Source organism: Danio aesculapii, chromosome 11, assembly GCF_903798145.1.
Source record: "Danio aesculapii chromosome 11, fDanAes4.1, whole genome shotgun sequence".
NCBI lineage: Eukaryota > Metazoa > Chordata > Actinopteri > Cypriniformes > Danionidae > Danio > Danio aesculapii.
In genome coordinates, this window is record NC_079445.1 from 17,781,992 (window position 1) to 17,798,080 (window position 16,089).

General features: G+C 36.5%; 1 protein-coding gene across 3 annotated transcripts; it reads left to right on the forward strand.

Annotated features, from left to right (window-relative positions):
• The first annotated feature begins 5 nt into the window (after positions 1-5).
• pfkfb2b (6-phosphofructo-2-kinase/fructose-2,6-biphosphatase 2b) lies at positions 6-14,224 on the forward strand. Of its 3 annotated transcripts, none has more exons than XM_056468101.1 (17): positions 6-130; positions 480-628; positions 2,166-2,291; positions 4,265-4,361; positions 4,689-4,755; positions 4,908-4,982; positions 5,063-5,119; positions 5,232-5,356; positions 6,412-6,619; positions 6,698-6,844; positions 6,927-7,031; positions 7,186-7,315; positions 8,125-8,187; positions 8,275-8,339; positions 10,382-10,576; positions 11,812-11,834; positions 12,765-14,224. In XM_056468101.1, the coding sequence occupies exons 2-17, from the start codon at positions 538-540 to the stop codon at positions 12,832-12,834; spliced, it is 1,644 nt and encodes a 547-aa protein (XP_056324076.1). In that variant the 5' UTR covers positions 6-130; positions 480-537; the 3' UTR covers positions 12,835-14,224. The 3 variants fall into 3 exon arrangements, with proteins under 3 accessions (XP_056324076.1, XP_056324074.1, XP_056324075.1); XM_056468100.1 differs by having other exon boundaries at positions 8-130; positions 10,379-10,576; XM_056468099.1 differs by lacking the exons at positions 11,812-11,834; positions 12,765-14,224 and having other exon boundaries at positions 10,379-10,897.
• Positions 14,225-16,089: the final 1,865 nt, after the last annotated feature.

Below are 16,089 nucleotides of genomic sequence, written 5' to 3' on the forward strand. Positions count from 1 at the left end.
CGCTTGGCTCTGGTTGCTATGGAAGGTTATCAAGTGCAAAAACCCGGCTGAGGCAACGACAGCACCCCGCGGAAACATATTGAACTTGCCGGTGGGACCTGGAGATACGGAGTAAACACGGACCTCTGAGGTAGAATGACAACGATTAGGAAACAGTATGGTTTTATGTATCTCACCATAGTGCTTCTTTAATTTGTTCACAGTATGATGTTATACGCGTATGGATTAAACTGTCAGTGAATGTTGAAAAGCCCTCATCCAAAGATTAACGGTAATGACGTAACTTGGCACGGTATTCTCAGCATCCTTTTCTCCGTTATGACGTATTTGTATTACTGCGCTGAATAAGTGCCGATATGCCAAGAATAAAAGCTGTTTGTCACCGAGTAGAGCATAATTTCTGCAAACACTAGTTATTTCCACTAACGTAGGATGCGTATGTTGTCATTATTTCGCCGTTTGTGTGCGTCTCTCTGCAGGTGCGTCTAGGTTTGCAGCACTAAGAGTGAGTGAGTGATTAAGTGTGTCAGATTCAGTATGTCTGCATGGCTGCAGCAGGAGGAGGCTGGTCCAACCAGTTCTGCTGAAGCCAAGAAATCAGAGCCTAGAGGCCAAGAGAAGAAATGCTGTAAGTACACAAGCTTTCGTGTCCCACTGATCTAAAATGTTTCGTGGGTTATTGAGAGGTTTGGGGGACTCTTCAGCTGATGCATGACAGATTTGTTCCCTGGTGAAGTTTAACGACGGCCCTGAATCATATCACAGTTGTCCTTATGGTGTCAGCTGTTACTGAAGCAGCTAAACAGAAGTTCACTGTCAGGCTGGGTTATAAAAAAAACTGCTGTGCTGCCCTTTATTTAGATTGTCAGCATTGTCTGTTATGCTGGTTTCAAATTGCAGATCAAGGTAAAAGGCGAGTTTTTTAGGGTTTAGGATTATTTGTTTTTGAGTGTGTTACATTAAATTGCTGCTTTGATGTAAAGTTTTATTTAGCGTAATATCTAAAAATATCTTTAAAAATGTTAAATAAGTTTTGACAATATACTATCAGCACTGCTTTTTCAGCATTTAAAATTATTACAAAGGTTTCTAATGCAGCAAATCAACATATCTGAATGATATTTGAAAGATCGTGTGACAAAAGACACAAAAGATTTTAAGTTCTCAAAATTAAGTAATAGTTGGAGTAATTAATAGTTCTTAAAATTCAGCTTTGTCTCTCATAACTTAAAATGTTAAATTTTATAATATATTTAAGTGTATATATAAGTAGAATAACATTAAAATAGTTATTGCAAATAGCTATAATATTTATAATTATTTACATTTTTAAAAGACAACATTTGTGAGCATTAAAGACTTATTTCAAACCAATCTAAATCTAAGATAAAAAATCTTTAAAAACATGCCTTAAAATTTGCTGAGCATTGCTGAAACCATGGTCTTTGGTGAAATCAACTGTCAATGTCTACCAGCACTTTAACAGTCCAAAAAAAATAATAAATCCAGGGTCGCCACAGCAGAATAAACCGCCAACTTATCCAGCACATTTTTTACACAGCGGATGCCCTTCCAGCCGCAACCCATCTCTGGGAAACACCCATTCACATTCATACACTACGGACAATTTAGCCTACCCAATTCACCTGTACCGCAGGTTATTGGACTGTGGGGGAAACCGGAGCACCCGGAGGAAACCCACGCGAACATAGGGAGAACATGCAAACTCCACAGAAATGCCAACTGACCCAGCCAAGGCTCAAACCAGTGACGTTCTTGCTGTGAGGCGACAGCGCTACCCACTGCACCACAACACAAAATTAATACCCTTCTCCTGATCGTCTCCTGATGATAAAATTTCATGTTTGGGTGTAATATCTCTCTACGTCTATCCCTTTGGTGTTCCATATTTGCAATTTTAGTAGTTTATATTTAACAGATTCTAATAGTTAGGTTGTAGCTGGAGGGGCATCCGCTGGGTGAAACATATGCCAGAGTAGTTGGTGGTTCGTTCCACTGTGGCGACCCCTGATAAATCAGGGACTAGGCCAAAGGAAAATAAATGAATGAATAATAATTAGTCCTTGGGATACTGCTAACATCCTCCAAATCTTTATGTGCTAAAAAACACTGTCTCTCTGTTTTTGGTGTCCGTTTGACCACAGCATGGGCTTCTTACATGACAAATTCCCCCACCGTGATCGTCATGATCGGCCTCCCTGCCAGAGGCAAGACGTACATGTCGAAAAAACTAACTCGCTACCTCAACTGGATAGGAGTTCCAACAAAGGGTGAGTGGGCAGCTGGATTCAGACAGTTGCAACATATCAAATGACAATCACTATAAATATCATCTGTCTCTCCTTTTAAATGCTCAGCTGACCATTTTGACATCAAGGTCTATCAAGAGGCTAAATTTGAACTTGCGATCTATAGATGTGTAGCCAATTATTCTTTTGAGTACATCATGACCCACAATCAGTGCTGGGAATAACGGCATAATAAATAAACAGCGCTAGTAACAGAGGTACTTTTTCAGTAACGAGTAATCAAACCAATTACTGATTCCCCATTACATAATTGTTAGCATTACTGACAATATAGCAGCGCTAAATGTATTTGATAAACTGTTTATAATTGATCATTTGCTGTAATTGAGCTCACTGAAGCAGTTTTAATCAGACTAGACTGTCATATAGGACCTGCTTTGCTGTGTGTTGTGGAAGAAGTGGGGCACAAAACCGAACCGTGTGTGTGTGTGTGTGTGTGTGTGTGTTATCCTAACTGATAATGATTTTTTTATTGATTTTAAAACAGTTAAAAATATAAGGTTATAACTTTGAACATTAGAAAAAATACAGGAAAGGTTTTACATTATGCAGATTACAATTTAAAGAAAATATATAATAAACTAGTTTATTAAAAATGAAATTAAAAAGACAGAGGGAAATAAACTTATGGTTATACACTGAAAGCCATAATTTGGCTTTTAAATTATGTTTTGCTATTTATACCCTTTAAAGATAAAATATAAGATTTATAGTCAATTGTAAAAATAGCCAGTGTTAGCCAGAGTTTTTCCAAAAATGTACAATTGTGAGTGGGAGGAGGAGTGTAGGGGGGTTGACGACCATATAACTGATGATAATTGGTGTGTGTGTGTATAATGGGGTGGGACAACAACATAACTGATGATGATAGGCTATGAAAACAGGCAATAACCTGAGCCCCGCTTTCAAAAGGAGGAGACAGAGCCATGTGTGGGCCTACATCAAAGGAACTTAAATTAGTATAAGTGTTCTGAAATGCAAAAATATATAAGCAAAATTAGTTAAGCATGTCAGCATATTTTGACAAACAACTTTACAAAAACATTTCCATATCATCAGCTTTCTGTGAGTGAAGGCAGGAATCTGCCATACAGCATCAGAGTCAGTGTGTCAGAAGAAAGCGCTTTACTATCATTATAACAAGATTAAAAGATGAATGAACATTAGAATATATCTTAATATATAGTGTAAAATGTTTTATAACAATAATTTAATAAATTTAATGTCCAAATCATAATAAACACAATAGTTACTTTTATAATGCTGTAATTCAGTTACTAACTCAGTTACTATTTGTAAAAAGTAACTAGTAACTATAACTAATTACTTTTTTAAAGTAACATGTAAGTGTTTGATCACTGTAAATAAAGTCAGAGTTTCCTTACACACTGATAATTGAACTGTTTTATCTCAACATGTAAAGAGATGCATTCTTAAAGGGCTAGTACATGCAAAAATGAAAATTCAGTGATTAATTACTACCCTCATGTCAATCCAAACATGAGACCCTTATTCATGTTTGGAATATGAATTAAGATGTTTTGGATGAAACTCGAAAGCTTTTTGTCCCTCCACAGACAGGAACACAAGAATTTAAAGTCCAGGAAGGTTCCAAAAACATCCTCAAAACAGGCTACGTCTTCAGCGGTTCAATTGTAATGTTATGAAGCTATAAGAAAATTATTGTGCACACAAAAACACAATTAACAACTTCATTAAACAGTTTCGTCTCTTTGGTGTCAGTTCAGAGTGTGTTCATGACAGCATATGCGTGTCGCACTTCTGACGTATACCCAGGATTTGCACACACTTTTTCACTGTTTCAAACAGAAGAAGTCGCATGTGGGCATTAAGGGTTTAATGTTTCAAGTGTGAAAAGCGATTGTTGAATATTGAAATTCAGCTTAAATTGTTGTTGTTTTTTTTGTATACAGTGTTTAATCTGGGTGTGTACCGGAGGGACGCAGTTAAAGCGTACAAGTCATATGATTTCTTTAGACATGACAATGAGGAGGCCATGAAAATACGGAAGTATGTACATATTTCAAATGTCATTTTATGGAATAGTTCCCTCAAAAATGTTGATTCAATGATCATTAACTTAATGTTGTTCCTAACCTGAAGACTTTCAAAAGGAGAAGTTTAACAGAACATGTTAGTGTTAGTAGTAAAAACATGAGTCTATATTTTCAGTAAACCAAGGATGTGAGTAAAATAAGCCAGTGAGACTAATGTGATGTCAGAAAGCTTAAATATATAATTTGACACAATTTTCTGTGATCTGAATTTACTGTTGTTCTATTCAGAGCATTTGTCCATTTTAACAAGTCATAATGACCTAATTTGCATCCCAAACAGACAGTGTGCATTGGTGGCTTTGCAAGATGTCAAGATCTACCTGAATGAGGAAGGTGGACAAATAGCTGTAAGGTTTTACCCTCTTCACTGTTCAATTAATACTTTTAAATGTAATGTGCTGTTATTTTCTTCAAATCAAACATGCTGATGAATGTTTATATTTGATTTATAAATAACAGATGTGAAATTGTCAGTAATCTGATTTTTCTTTTCTCTAAGGTATTTGATGCCACAAACACAACTCGGGAGAGGCGGGATCTCATATTGGATTTTGCACAGGAGAATGCATACAAGGTTTCGAAACCACATGTATAATTTAAACTTCAATAAGATAAGTGTGTGTTGATCAGTTTCCTATTTCTGTATGTTTGCAGGTGTTTTTTGTGGAGTCAGTATGTGATGATCCAGAGGTTATTGCTGCTAACATACTGGTATGGAGTTTTATTTATATTTAAAGCATTAAACTGATGGTACAGTGAAGTATTGCTGCATAGTGCTGCTGTTGTTCATAATCTTTCCTTTATGTGCTTATTATTACTTTAGGAAGTCAAAGTTTCAAGTCCGGATTATCCAGAAGCACACAGAGAGAGAGTTATGGATGACTTCCTGAAACGTATTGAATGTTATAAGGTCACTTACCAGCCGCTAGATCCTGATGAATATGACAAGTAAGAATATTTGCAAAATTGACATGTTATGTCTTGGTAATGTGATGGTGTATCTAAATGTAAATACTAATAGGGCTATCCATGAGCCAAAACATTATGATTTCATTCATTCATTTTCCTTAGTCCCTTATTTATCAGAGGTCGCTGCAGCGTAATGGTCCACCAATTATTCCGGCATATGTTTTTATGCAGCAGATGCCCTTCCGGCTGCAACCCAGTACTGGGAAACACCCATACACTCTCACATTCACACACACACACACACACTTATTCACTACGGCCAATTTAGTTCAATGGACCTATACTGCATGTCTTTGGACAGTGGGGGAAACTGGACCACCTGAAAGGAAAACAGGAAGAACATGCAAGCTCCAAACAGAAATGCCTTCTGGCCCAGCCAAAATTCAAACCAGCAACCTTCTGATTGTGAAGCAACAGTGCTAACCACTGAGCTACCGTACCACCCAACAATATGACTTGTCACAGATTAAAGATTTATTTATTTATGGAGGCTCATTTGCTTTTGAGCTGAACTCGAACACAGTGTTTGTCCGGTTCAGCACAAAACTTTGTAATTTGTTATATCTTCTTGTGTTTGTGTGCATGTAGGAGTTGTGTCTCATTTCTTAGGGAATTTTTTTCATCTGTACACCTTCACACAAAATGCTATGCTAATGCCAAGTGGGTAACAGATTCAGGTGTAACACATTTGGGTGAAACACATCTTCTCTAGAGAGTTACAAACTTTTTTGGCAGCATCTGGAGTAAATGCACATGCATCTACAATTAAAGGGAATATTGAACAGACATTTATGTGATGGATGCTAGAAGAAAGTCAGTCAGATCCTCTGCTTTTATAAATAGTTTTTGCAAATGCTTTCTGACAAAGTTGGAACTGCAAGCTTTGTTCTTTTTTGAGACCCTGAACAAGTAAAAATGACCTTTTTTCCTTTAGAACTTGAACTATTGTTATGGTTTGCTTTTGCTTGTCCTGCCTTTATGCCAGTACACATGAATAGTTAAGGCTAAAATATCTGATCAATGTCTTTCCCCAGAGACCTGTCCTTTATTAAGGTGATAAATGTGGGACGTCGTTTCCTGGTGAACCGTGTTCAGGACTACATCCAAAGCAAGATTGTCTACTACCTCATGAACATCCATGTACACTCGCACTCCATCTACCTGTGCAGGCATGGAGAGAGTGAACACAACATCCAGGGGCGCATTGGAGGAGACTCTGAACTCTCTTCTCGAGGGAGACAGGTCTGACCTCATTCAGTTATTTCGTTTTAGCATCAATTAAGGAGAAGGTTCTTGACTTTCTTTATCTTTTGTGAGTAGTTTGCGAGTGCCCTGCATGAGTTTGTTGAGGAGCATAAGCTGTCTAACCTGAAGGTTTGGACAAGCCAGTTGAGGAGAACCATCCAGACGGCTGAGGAGCTGGGAGTTCCCTATGAACAGTGGAAAATCCTCAATGAGATAGACGCTGTTAGTATGACAAGATCCCAGCAGAGATTAGATTAAGTTTTTATGTATTATATGTTCATCAGCATTCATTGTTCTGACACAGGGTGTTTGTGAAGAGATGACCTATGAAATGATCCAGAACACATTCCCAGAGGAATTTGCTTTAAGAGATCAGGACAAGTACCATTACAGATATCCAGGAGGAGAGGTACAACTTATCATGAACTTATCAGTTTTATTAAACTTCCTCATCAGAGTATGTCTCTTCTATATATAGTTCTACGGGTTTTGTTGGCATATGTTAAAATCTTGTGGAGTTCTTGTGGAAAGGTCTGACTTCATAAGGCTTTCTGTTCTTGTAGTCATATCAGGACCTGGTTCAGCGACTGGAGCCTGTAATTATGGAGCTTGAGAGACAAGGCAATGTACTAGTCATCTGCCATCAGGCGGTAATGCGGTGCCTACTAGCCTATTTCTTGGACAAGAGTGCAGGTAGGATGCATTTGAACTGGGAAAAGTTGGTTTTATATATATATATATATGAAAATGGACCAGCCTTCTGCAGGAGGAGCCATAGTGAGCAGTGAAATGTGAGATGGGTGGTGGTCGAAGGCTAGGTCCATGACAACCTGATCTTTGGTCGGGGAAACTGGCCCTTGGGACATTGAATGTCACCTTACTGGGGGAAGGAGCCTTGCACCTTCAGGTCGTGGATAGGTATCCCAATGTAGTTTGTGCTTAAGAGTCCAACAGCAGTGCAGCGTATCCAGTCTTCTTGGAGTCCTTGGGAGGGGTGCTTGAAAGTGCACCAACTGGGGACTGTGCTAGTCTTATTTTGTCTATAACAAATACTATGTTTGAAAATAAGGGACACTTTAGGCTAGAGGTCAGACATTAGAAGTAAGGGATGCTGTTAAGGCGAAGAAAGAGTCCTATAGAGCCTGGTTGGCTTGTGGGCGGGCCAACTCAGAACTGGGTAGAGTTCATAAAAGAGGGTTAGTCGGCCTCAAAGAAATTCTGGTAAACTGTCCGGGACTGAGTGGTTGTCAAGTGAAATTACCTCTAAATACGACACCATGGTGCTCAATGGTAAAAGGTGGCTTGCCCACTCCAGGTTGGAGGAAAGTTTTTGCCCCGGGTAAAGGAGTTTAAGCATCTTGGGATCTTGTTTACGAGTGAGAAAAGGATGGAACGTGAGATTGACAGACAGACTAATGAAATGGAATGGAATATGCAACAACAATTATCAATGCTCATAGATGTTTAAGTAATGCTATAAACTAAATTTTTTTGTGTCATAGATGATCTTCCCTATTTGCTATGTCCTCTTCATACTGTCATGAAGCTCACTCCTGTTGCCTACGGTGGGTTGGACAGTTGTGTCCTCCTTTGTTTGTTAGCAAACATACACATCAAATAATGATTAGAGATAAATTTGGTTGATGTTTTAGGTTGTAAAGTGGAGATGTTTCATTTGAATGTGGAGGCAGTGAACACACATCGGGACCGACCGCTGGTGAGTCCACATCTGTTTCAGTGACATACCCGCTTGCGTGAAGTATTAATAGAGGAAATTAAATATTCATTTTGAAATAATTAGTGGCACATCAAATTTGTATTTTTGAAACTTCACAACAAGCATGCTGTTTATAAATCTGGAATCATCACAGCATATTTGGCTTTGCTGCATGTTTTTCTCAGAGAACCCAATTCTTAAAGCAATCTTCTGGGTCAGGTACAACTGAAGCCTATCAACAGCATCTGTGACATACTGTCAAGAAAACGATTTTGACAACTGTAAATGGTAACAACTGTACCCAGTAACAAAACAAACAACTGTAATGGTAAACTATGTAAAGTATAGCACCTTCTCTATTGGCTATTTGGTCAAACCAGCCAAATTATGTTAAAAAACCCCAATTATGGGTTTTTGAAAATGACCGTCCATGCTGTGTGTAACACAGCACTAAGTGAAGTGAAATATCCAGCTAAGGCTTAAATTTGTGCACTGTGTTTAAAACTATTGATTCATCTAGATAACGAATCTCAAGATACGGAACTCAAGCCCCGCCTATTTGTTGCGCATGCAGACTCGGGAAAATTTAAACCCCCGGCCCCGCCCAAACACAGTAGAAAGAAAAAGAGGAAGACAAACACTGTAGCACATCCCGGTTGAATCATGTCACGAAAGCATTGTGCTCTGAAGTGTGAGGGAAAGTTAGTGCTATTTTCCCTACCCAAAGATGAGGCTGTGAAGGGTCAGTGGTTGATAATATCTCAGAAGTATAGCCCCAGCCTTGTGCTGTGTTCCCATCATTTTTCTGACGAAGCTACAGCAATCTACAGGCTTACTATGAGAGATTCATCAGCCGTTTGTTAAAGGAAGGATCAGAAAAGACTATTGATGTATGGGACTTTGTCAGAACTTTACAGTACACAGTTAATGGACCAGTTTCTTCCTCCATTTCACAAGTGTAAGTAACTTAAGTGCGATTAAAATTTCTCTAGCTTGCAAATTATGTATTTAATGTATTTAATTTCATTTGTGTTTTGCTACTTGTACTGTATCTGGTTCACTCTTTATATTCTCATATCGCGTCTAAAACCACGTCGAAAATGCGTCGCGATCCACTGCTGTTTGTCACTGCTTTTGCGACTGTGTGAATTAATACTGAATGTGTGTGTGTGATGGTTTAGAATAGAGCAACACGCTGGTGTTAAACTGCATTGCTTTAATGCACTCCTGCATTGGGCTCACACATACACTCTGCACTCTGACTACTTCAACAATGTTGATAAACCCTGGTGGGCATTTCTCTCTGTCTCGTGCTGAATGCAGTCGACCAATCACAACAGACTGGATCATCGGACCAATCAGCTCAGATTAGCATCGCGCTAAGGAGGGGTTTGGGAACAAATGAATTGCTGAACGAATCATGGGAGTTGTTGGGATAATTAGGTCAAAATAAATGCATATTATAAGACAATGAAAGTGTTTTTTGACCTTGCACGCATATCAGCCTGTTGTTGGAGACCCCAAGACCTTTTTTAATCCATAATAGGGGCTCTTTAACTTTACTGAATGTTTATGGTAGCAGCTTATCTTGTTATCCCATAACATTCCTTTAAGCTGTGTTCTCTGACTTAAATCAAACTACCAATCGAAAGGTTTGATTTAAGAAAAATCTTCTTTCTGCTCATTCACCTCATCAGAGTGAGGTTCAGCCCTTCCCCTCTATATGTTTACAACAAAAATTGTACATTTGTGATTGTGTCAGTCGCACAGCTATGATAAGTTTGTGTTGTGAGTAATGTTCATGCGTCTGTTGAACTCTCCATTAAACAACATTGTGTTTTAAGTAATGTGTTCTCCATCCCTATATTGACGTGTGTATAATATTAACAAGAACTACTTTAATTTGTAAATGCTTTGGTAATACTTGCAGCTAACATGTCCCCTGGTCATTTTGTGGAGGTTGAAGTGTCTGATGTGTATTTAAGATCTTGTGCAGAAGGTCTCTCTTTTTAACCCACCCAGTCTCTTCCATTTCAAAGCAGGGGAAAGTGAGACGAGACTGCGCTCCTCTGCTGTTAAGGCGGAATAGTTACACCCCTCTGTCCAGTCACGACCAGGTTAAGCGTCCCCGTCTCTACAGCGCTGGCAACCGGCCCTGGCTGCCCCTCACCCCCTCCCCCACCACCCTGCACTTCCCAAACACACCAGACGGGGCACTGCTGCTCCAGCAAAGCCAAGTTAGTGACAGTCTAAACAAGCTCCGTAACCTTACAGGGACTCAGTGTTGTCCTGACACTAACCCACCCTCACACTGGTGTTGTGAATCACCCCTGAATGTCACACTCAGTACTGATCGCGCATGAAATGATTTTGCTCTTCTTCGTTTTGTTCTTTTTTTAATGTAAGTGCATGTTTGTTTTTTTTGCACACTCATTGTTCAGCTTGAGCTTCTTTTTTTGTTGTTTTGTATGAGTGCTCTGTGCAGAGATCATGCAGTATTCATAATTTAGCAACCTGCAATTTAATAATGTACAGTAATAAACTAACAGTTTTAATTGGCATGATCCTACTCTTTATAAAAACAATAAAATTTTGCTAAACTAATTGTGCAATATGTGCAAAACTTACCCCCACCCCCCCCCCCCCCCCCCCCCTCACTCTGTTAAACATCATTTGGGAAATATAAAAATAAAAAATTTATAAAAATAAAATATAAAAATAAAAAAGGGGCTAATAATTGAGGGGGGCTAATAATTCTGACCTAAACTGTTTATACTTCAACATATACTTTTTAAAAACTTGTATAAATTTCTTCCAAAAAAAAATATAAAGCCTTATTTCCATGCAATGAAAGTAAATGGTGACGAAGGGTTTAAGTCAATTTACAGCTTTCTTAGAAGTGGTCTCCTGCAATAGACTTGCTTCCTTCCATCCATCCATTCATCCAAACAAAAACAATACCTATATAAAAAACTATATATTTGTGCAGGAAATAAGACTAGAACTATTTTTATTATCCCTAGACTTGTTTTGGGGGGTTTAGAATCAGTCTTTTTTTATTATTTCCAGAATTAATAAATGTTGTGCACTTTGGTCTTGGAAATTTTCTGACCTTTGAAATAAAAAAAATGCAAAAACACACAGTAACATCACAATGGCACACTTTAATTACCTTAAAATGTTGTCAATTTTCTCATTTCTTAAGTGATATGATAATACATATTACACAGTAATGTTAGCTGTCATTGTACAGAAATAATCAACATAAAATGTATGTTTGTGTTTGGAATGGCATGAGCGTGAGTAAATAATGACTGGATTTGTCTGGGTGAACTGGGTGATCCATTTAAAGTAATGTATGTTGTGCTTTCGTGATCAATATTTATTGAATGTGCAAATTTGTCTTCTCCATATTTGTCTCTCCTATTTTCATCCTCTTTTCCCCTTCATCCTCATCTCTCCGTTTTCACAGTCTCGTGTGGTTGGCAGCCATCTGTGAGTATATTAAATCCCATGAGTTTGAAAGCTTTTTGTTGAACCCCATTTCATTTTTATAAATGATGTTTTTTTTTATGTGTGATTTCAAAAACCATGCAGTTTTCATTGTATGGTGATTCTGTTTTTTGTCTTAAAGCCTACATTTTGTGTTGAAAGATTTAACCATGTTTTTTATGTATGTGTTGTGATAAGTGTTTGAATTATTCAAATGTTCAGAATGCAACATAAGCAGTCTTTAGTGCTGTTACGTCGAATTTACTTAAAAAAAATTATAATATTGAAATTCTAATTCAGCACTCAGCATTTATCAGTTATTATTTCTGAATTATTAATAAGTTATTATAATGTATTTTTAATATATAATATTTTAAGCTCCTTCTACTTAATATCTTTATGTAGAAACTAAAAGTTTTCAGGGTTTCCCAAAAACAGTATTTAAAAAATTGTTACATAATAAATGTTGTTACACATACTTCAATCAATTGAATCCTTTATGTTGTTTAATTAAAAATATCTTGCTTTAAAAATCTGAAATGCTAGTTTATCATGGATTCCATAAACATCTATAGCAGTAAAAGCAACATTAATTAGAATAAAAAAAGAAATGTTCCTGTACCACCAATTCAGCATATTTGAATTATTTCTCAAGTTGAAGACTAAAGTAATGATGCTGAAAATTCAGCTTGGACAACACAAAAATAAATAGCATTTATAAAAATGGCCACATGAAGAACAATCATTTTAATCAATAATGGAAATAGTATTTTACAATATTACTGTACTTTCTCCAAAAATAATATGATAATATTGAATATTTAGACCACCGGTGTATACTGTACATAGATTGTGATACTATAAGATACTAATTCTTTTCCTGTAGGTTACTCAAGTTTACATGTATCTGAATTTACTTTTCGTTTTTTTGAGGACTCCGTGTGTGAAGGAATCAACTTTGACTGCTCAGACGAAGTTAATGACTGTTTCCGCTTCTGAGTGAGACTGAGAGGAAGTTTGCCGAAATCCTGCATGAAAATGAAACTTTGCTTCTAGATTTTCCCACTCCTCACTTTCTGCTTGCACTATCAGTGATGGGACTACATTTCCCATCAGCCCCCAAATAGCAGATCGCCACTGCTGTGGCAACAAACAATTCTGGCACTTAAATTTTCTTGCTTATTTTAAGCGATGATGCCTTATTGAAGCTAAAGGAGACGCTCTGAACTGAATGCATTTGCACTTGATCATATAAATGATGATAACCTTCACACAAAGTTGGTGTTGCAACACGGTTTGGTTTGCAATAATGTATTTTCACAATCATTATTATTACGACATCCTCATACATACCACAGTCAGTCACGAGCAAGAACAAAAATTCAGGAAATCAGATATTTGACGGAGACAGAGCGAGTTTGTACATTTTAAGTATGTTTGTGTCTTTAAAGGAATGCACTACACGAGAGTTTAAAACACTCAAATATTTTTCTTTATATGTTCCTCAAAAAACCAAGTTATTTATGTCACATTTTTCTAGAAACCCATTGTTTTTTTGCATTTGTGAAAACACAAAGAGGATTTATAGAATGAGGTATTTACTGTAATTGAAGTATATTTTATAGGTCAGGTCTCTGCTAATGATGCTAGTTTTGTAATATACAGATGTTTTCATGAAGGTTTTGAATGTAGTCTGTGCTTCATAAGCAAGAAATGTTTGTCTGGCTATTTAAACTTAAGTGACTAGCATAACTAGACTTTATATTTCTGTGTAAGGAGCTACACAACTTATATTTCAGTCATCGGAATATCATCAAATAGCACTGCAATAATATAGCCAAAATTATACATAACATGCCATCATTTATGGTTGAATGTTTAAGCGGAGAATGTCTGAAGTATGGTACATGTTCAGTACTTTATTTAGCATTTCGATCATAGGACATTACGCTGCGAAATTTTAAATGCTGTGACAAATATTTGACAAAAATACTCTGAATTAAATATAAATGCTGCATGCATAACAAAAAAGCATAAATAAACTTATGCTATTCAAAATACTTTACAGTATGTCACTCCACATAGCTTTCAGTTTATTGTCAGCTACTCATAATCCTCACCTGAAACATCCAGACATCATCATTATCATCAGATGTGCATGGTGCTCTATAGAACATGCAAAACTGCAGTTAAGATATCCAAGCATGCATTTCAATTGCCCTCGTATTGACTGGATCGATAGCTCAGTACACGTTGCACAAAATGTCACTTTAAATTGTTCCAATGCCACAATATATAATATTTGAATCATTTTGAGACTCTGTAAAATGGCCTGGAATGTATTGCAGCATTGGTTTCTCTAATACATAAATTAAACATCTCCTGTAACGTCAGACACATGTGTCCTCCTTTCTCCCTTCTTCAGTGCTGCAGGAACATACATATTTATTTCCACTGTTGCAAACTAACTTTTAGAGGAAGTTGCTAAAGGTGCCACGATTGGTTGCTAAGGTTGAACTCTGGTGTGCTCAGAAAACAATCGCCTGTTATACCATGTTATTTTGTGTTTGATTGTAAGCATATAGTTCTAGTTTAATAATATCTATACAAATATAGTTTTAATTATATTCATACATAATCAAATTAGTGTGTAACTTAATCAAAAAAGAGTTTGGTTTTGAAATTCGGGCCCTAAAAAGTGTTTTGGAATATTTGTTTTTTTTTAATCGTATAAGATTATTTGATTGACTATTTAATGATCTGTGAATATTATCAATGGACTTATTGGATAAAATTGCTGCTTTTTAATGTCATGCAATGTGTTTTTGCTCTTTATTAATGCACTGTCACTTTAATTGAAAAGACGCGTTTCTTATGCACTGCTAGCGTGTGTTGTGAGAGTTAAACTTGCAGTCACTAGGCCTACTGCTTTTTTCAGTTATATTAATTTGCCAAATTTTGCCAAATGGATGTTACAAATAGCTACAATTGTTGCTAGTTGCTTTTTGAAAGAAAAAAAAATGTTACTTTGTTACTAGGGTAGTATGAGGAGTTGTTGAATCTAGCAACAAAAATGCTAAATTGGCTACAGTTTATTTCAGTTACAGCGGCATTGTGGCCACCAGATGGTGCCAAAGGACTACATTTTTAGCGGAAGACCAGCCGTGAAGTCTCATGCAGGAATCAATAGGTTTTGTCGTGGTCCTGTTACATCACATTTGAGCAACAATACACAATTTGGAATTGCGTTTTGTCTCCCTTATTACTTACATCACATCAATATTAGGAACAAAAATTTTATGAAAAATGATTTGCTGACATTCGTTCACTGTAAGATAAAATTCCAGACAGATGTTGTGTGAAAACATTGTTTCATACTATCTTATTTGAGTGACCTATTGGCGGGGTTATATGTAAGAGTGTTTATGAATTAATAACTTTTTTATTGAGTGTGAGAACAGCTTTTAACAATCTCTTAGACCTTTTTAAGTAGTCTTTTGTAGATTCTTTTAAGCAATTTTGTAGACTCATTTAAGCAAGGTGAAATCAAAAGGATGCGACTCTTTCATACTGCATAGAAATCATTTGTATAATGTTCAGGATAATGCCAAAAATCCTTTCTATACAGTATTATAGTTTTATACATTCAGATATTTATTATAGTTTATAATCTCAACTATACTTTGAAATCAAACTATTATAACCATGTAAATGGCAGATTAATTACATCAACAGATGCATGATGCAAACAAATGTATATGGCTATGATCAGATATTTCTATTCTCACCACTGTCGTTTCAGAAGTCATTGTGTTAATGCGTATTGCTGTAGATCTTGGCTGACGTTCACTTTGCTTAATAGCAATAGTGTAAGTGAACTTTTTTTGTTATGATAAGTTCAACATGTTCTGGACCAAGTTTATAATAATTAAGATCCTATCTATATATGTCCTGGGGCTTGATTCACAAAAAAAAATCTTCTTAATAAATGTTATTGAGTGCAATTTGCTCATTTAACAACAAAAAGAAATGTACTCGCATAAAAGTGTAAACTATTCAACTAATTAAAGATGGATGACGTGAAAAGACACAAAAACATCACTAGTAAAGAGCTGCTGATAAACCATGGTATTTCTATATAGAAAATAAACATCTAATAAGCTAATTATGCTAGTTTAAATAAGTAAAATATTGAAGTAGTTACACAGTTTTATATTATAGACGTTTATAGTTTTGTAGTGCTTAATATCTGAATAAA

Coding starts and splice junctions, on each gene's coding strand:
- pfkfb2b (XM_056468099.1), top strand. CDS start 538: ATGTCTGCATGGCTGCAGCAGGAGGAGGCTGGTCCAACCAGTTCTGCT. Junction 6,845..6,926: donor TCCTCAATGAGATAGACGCT/GTTAGTATGACA, acceptor GTTCTGACACAG/GGTGTTTGTGAAGAGATGAC. Junction 7,316..8,124: donor TTTCTTGGACAAGAGTGCAG/GTAGGATGCATT, acceptor TTTGTGTCATAG/ATGATCTTCCCTATTTGCTA.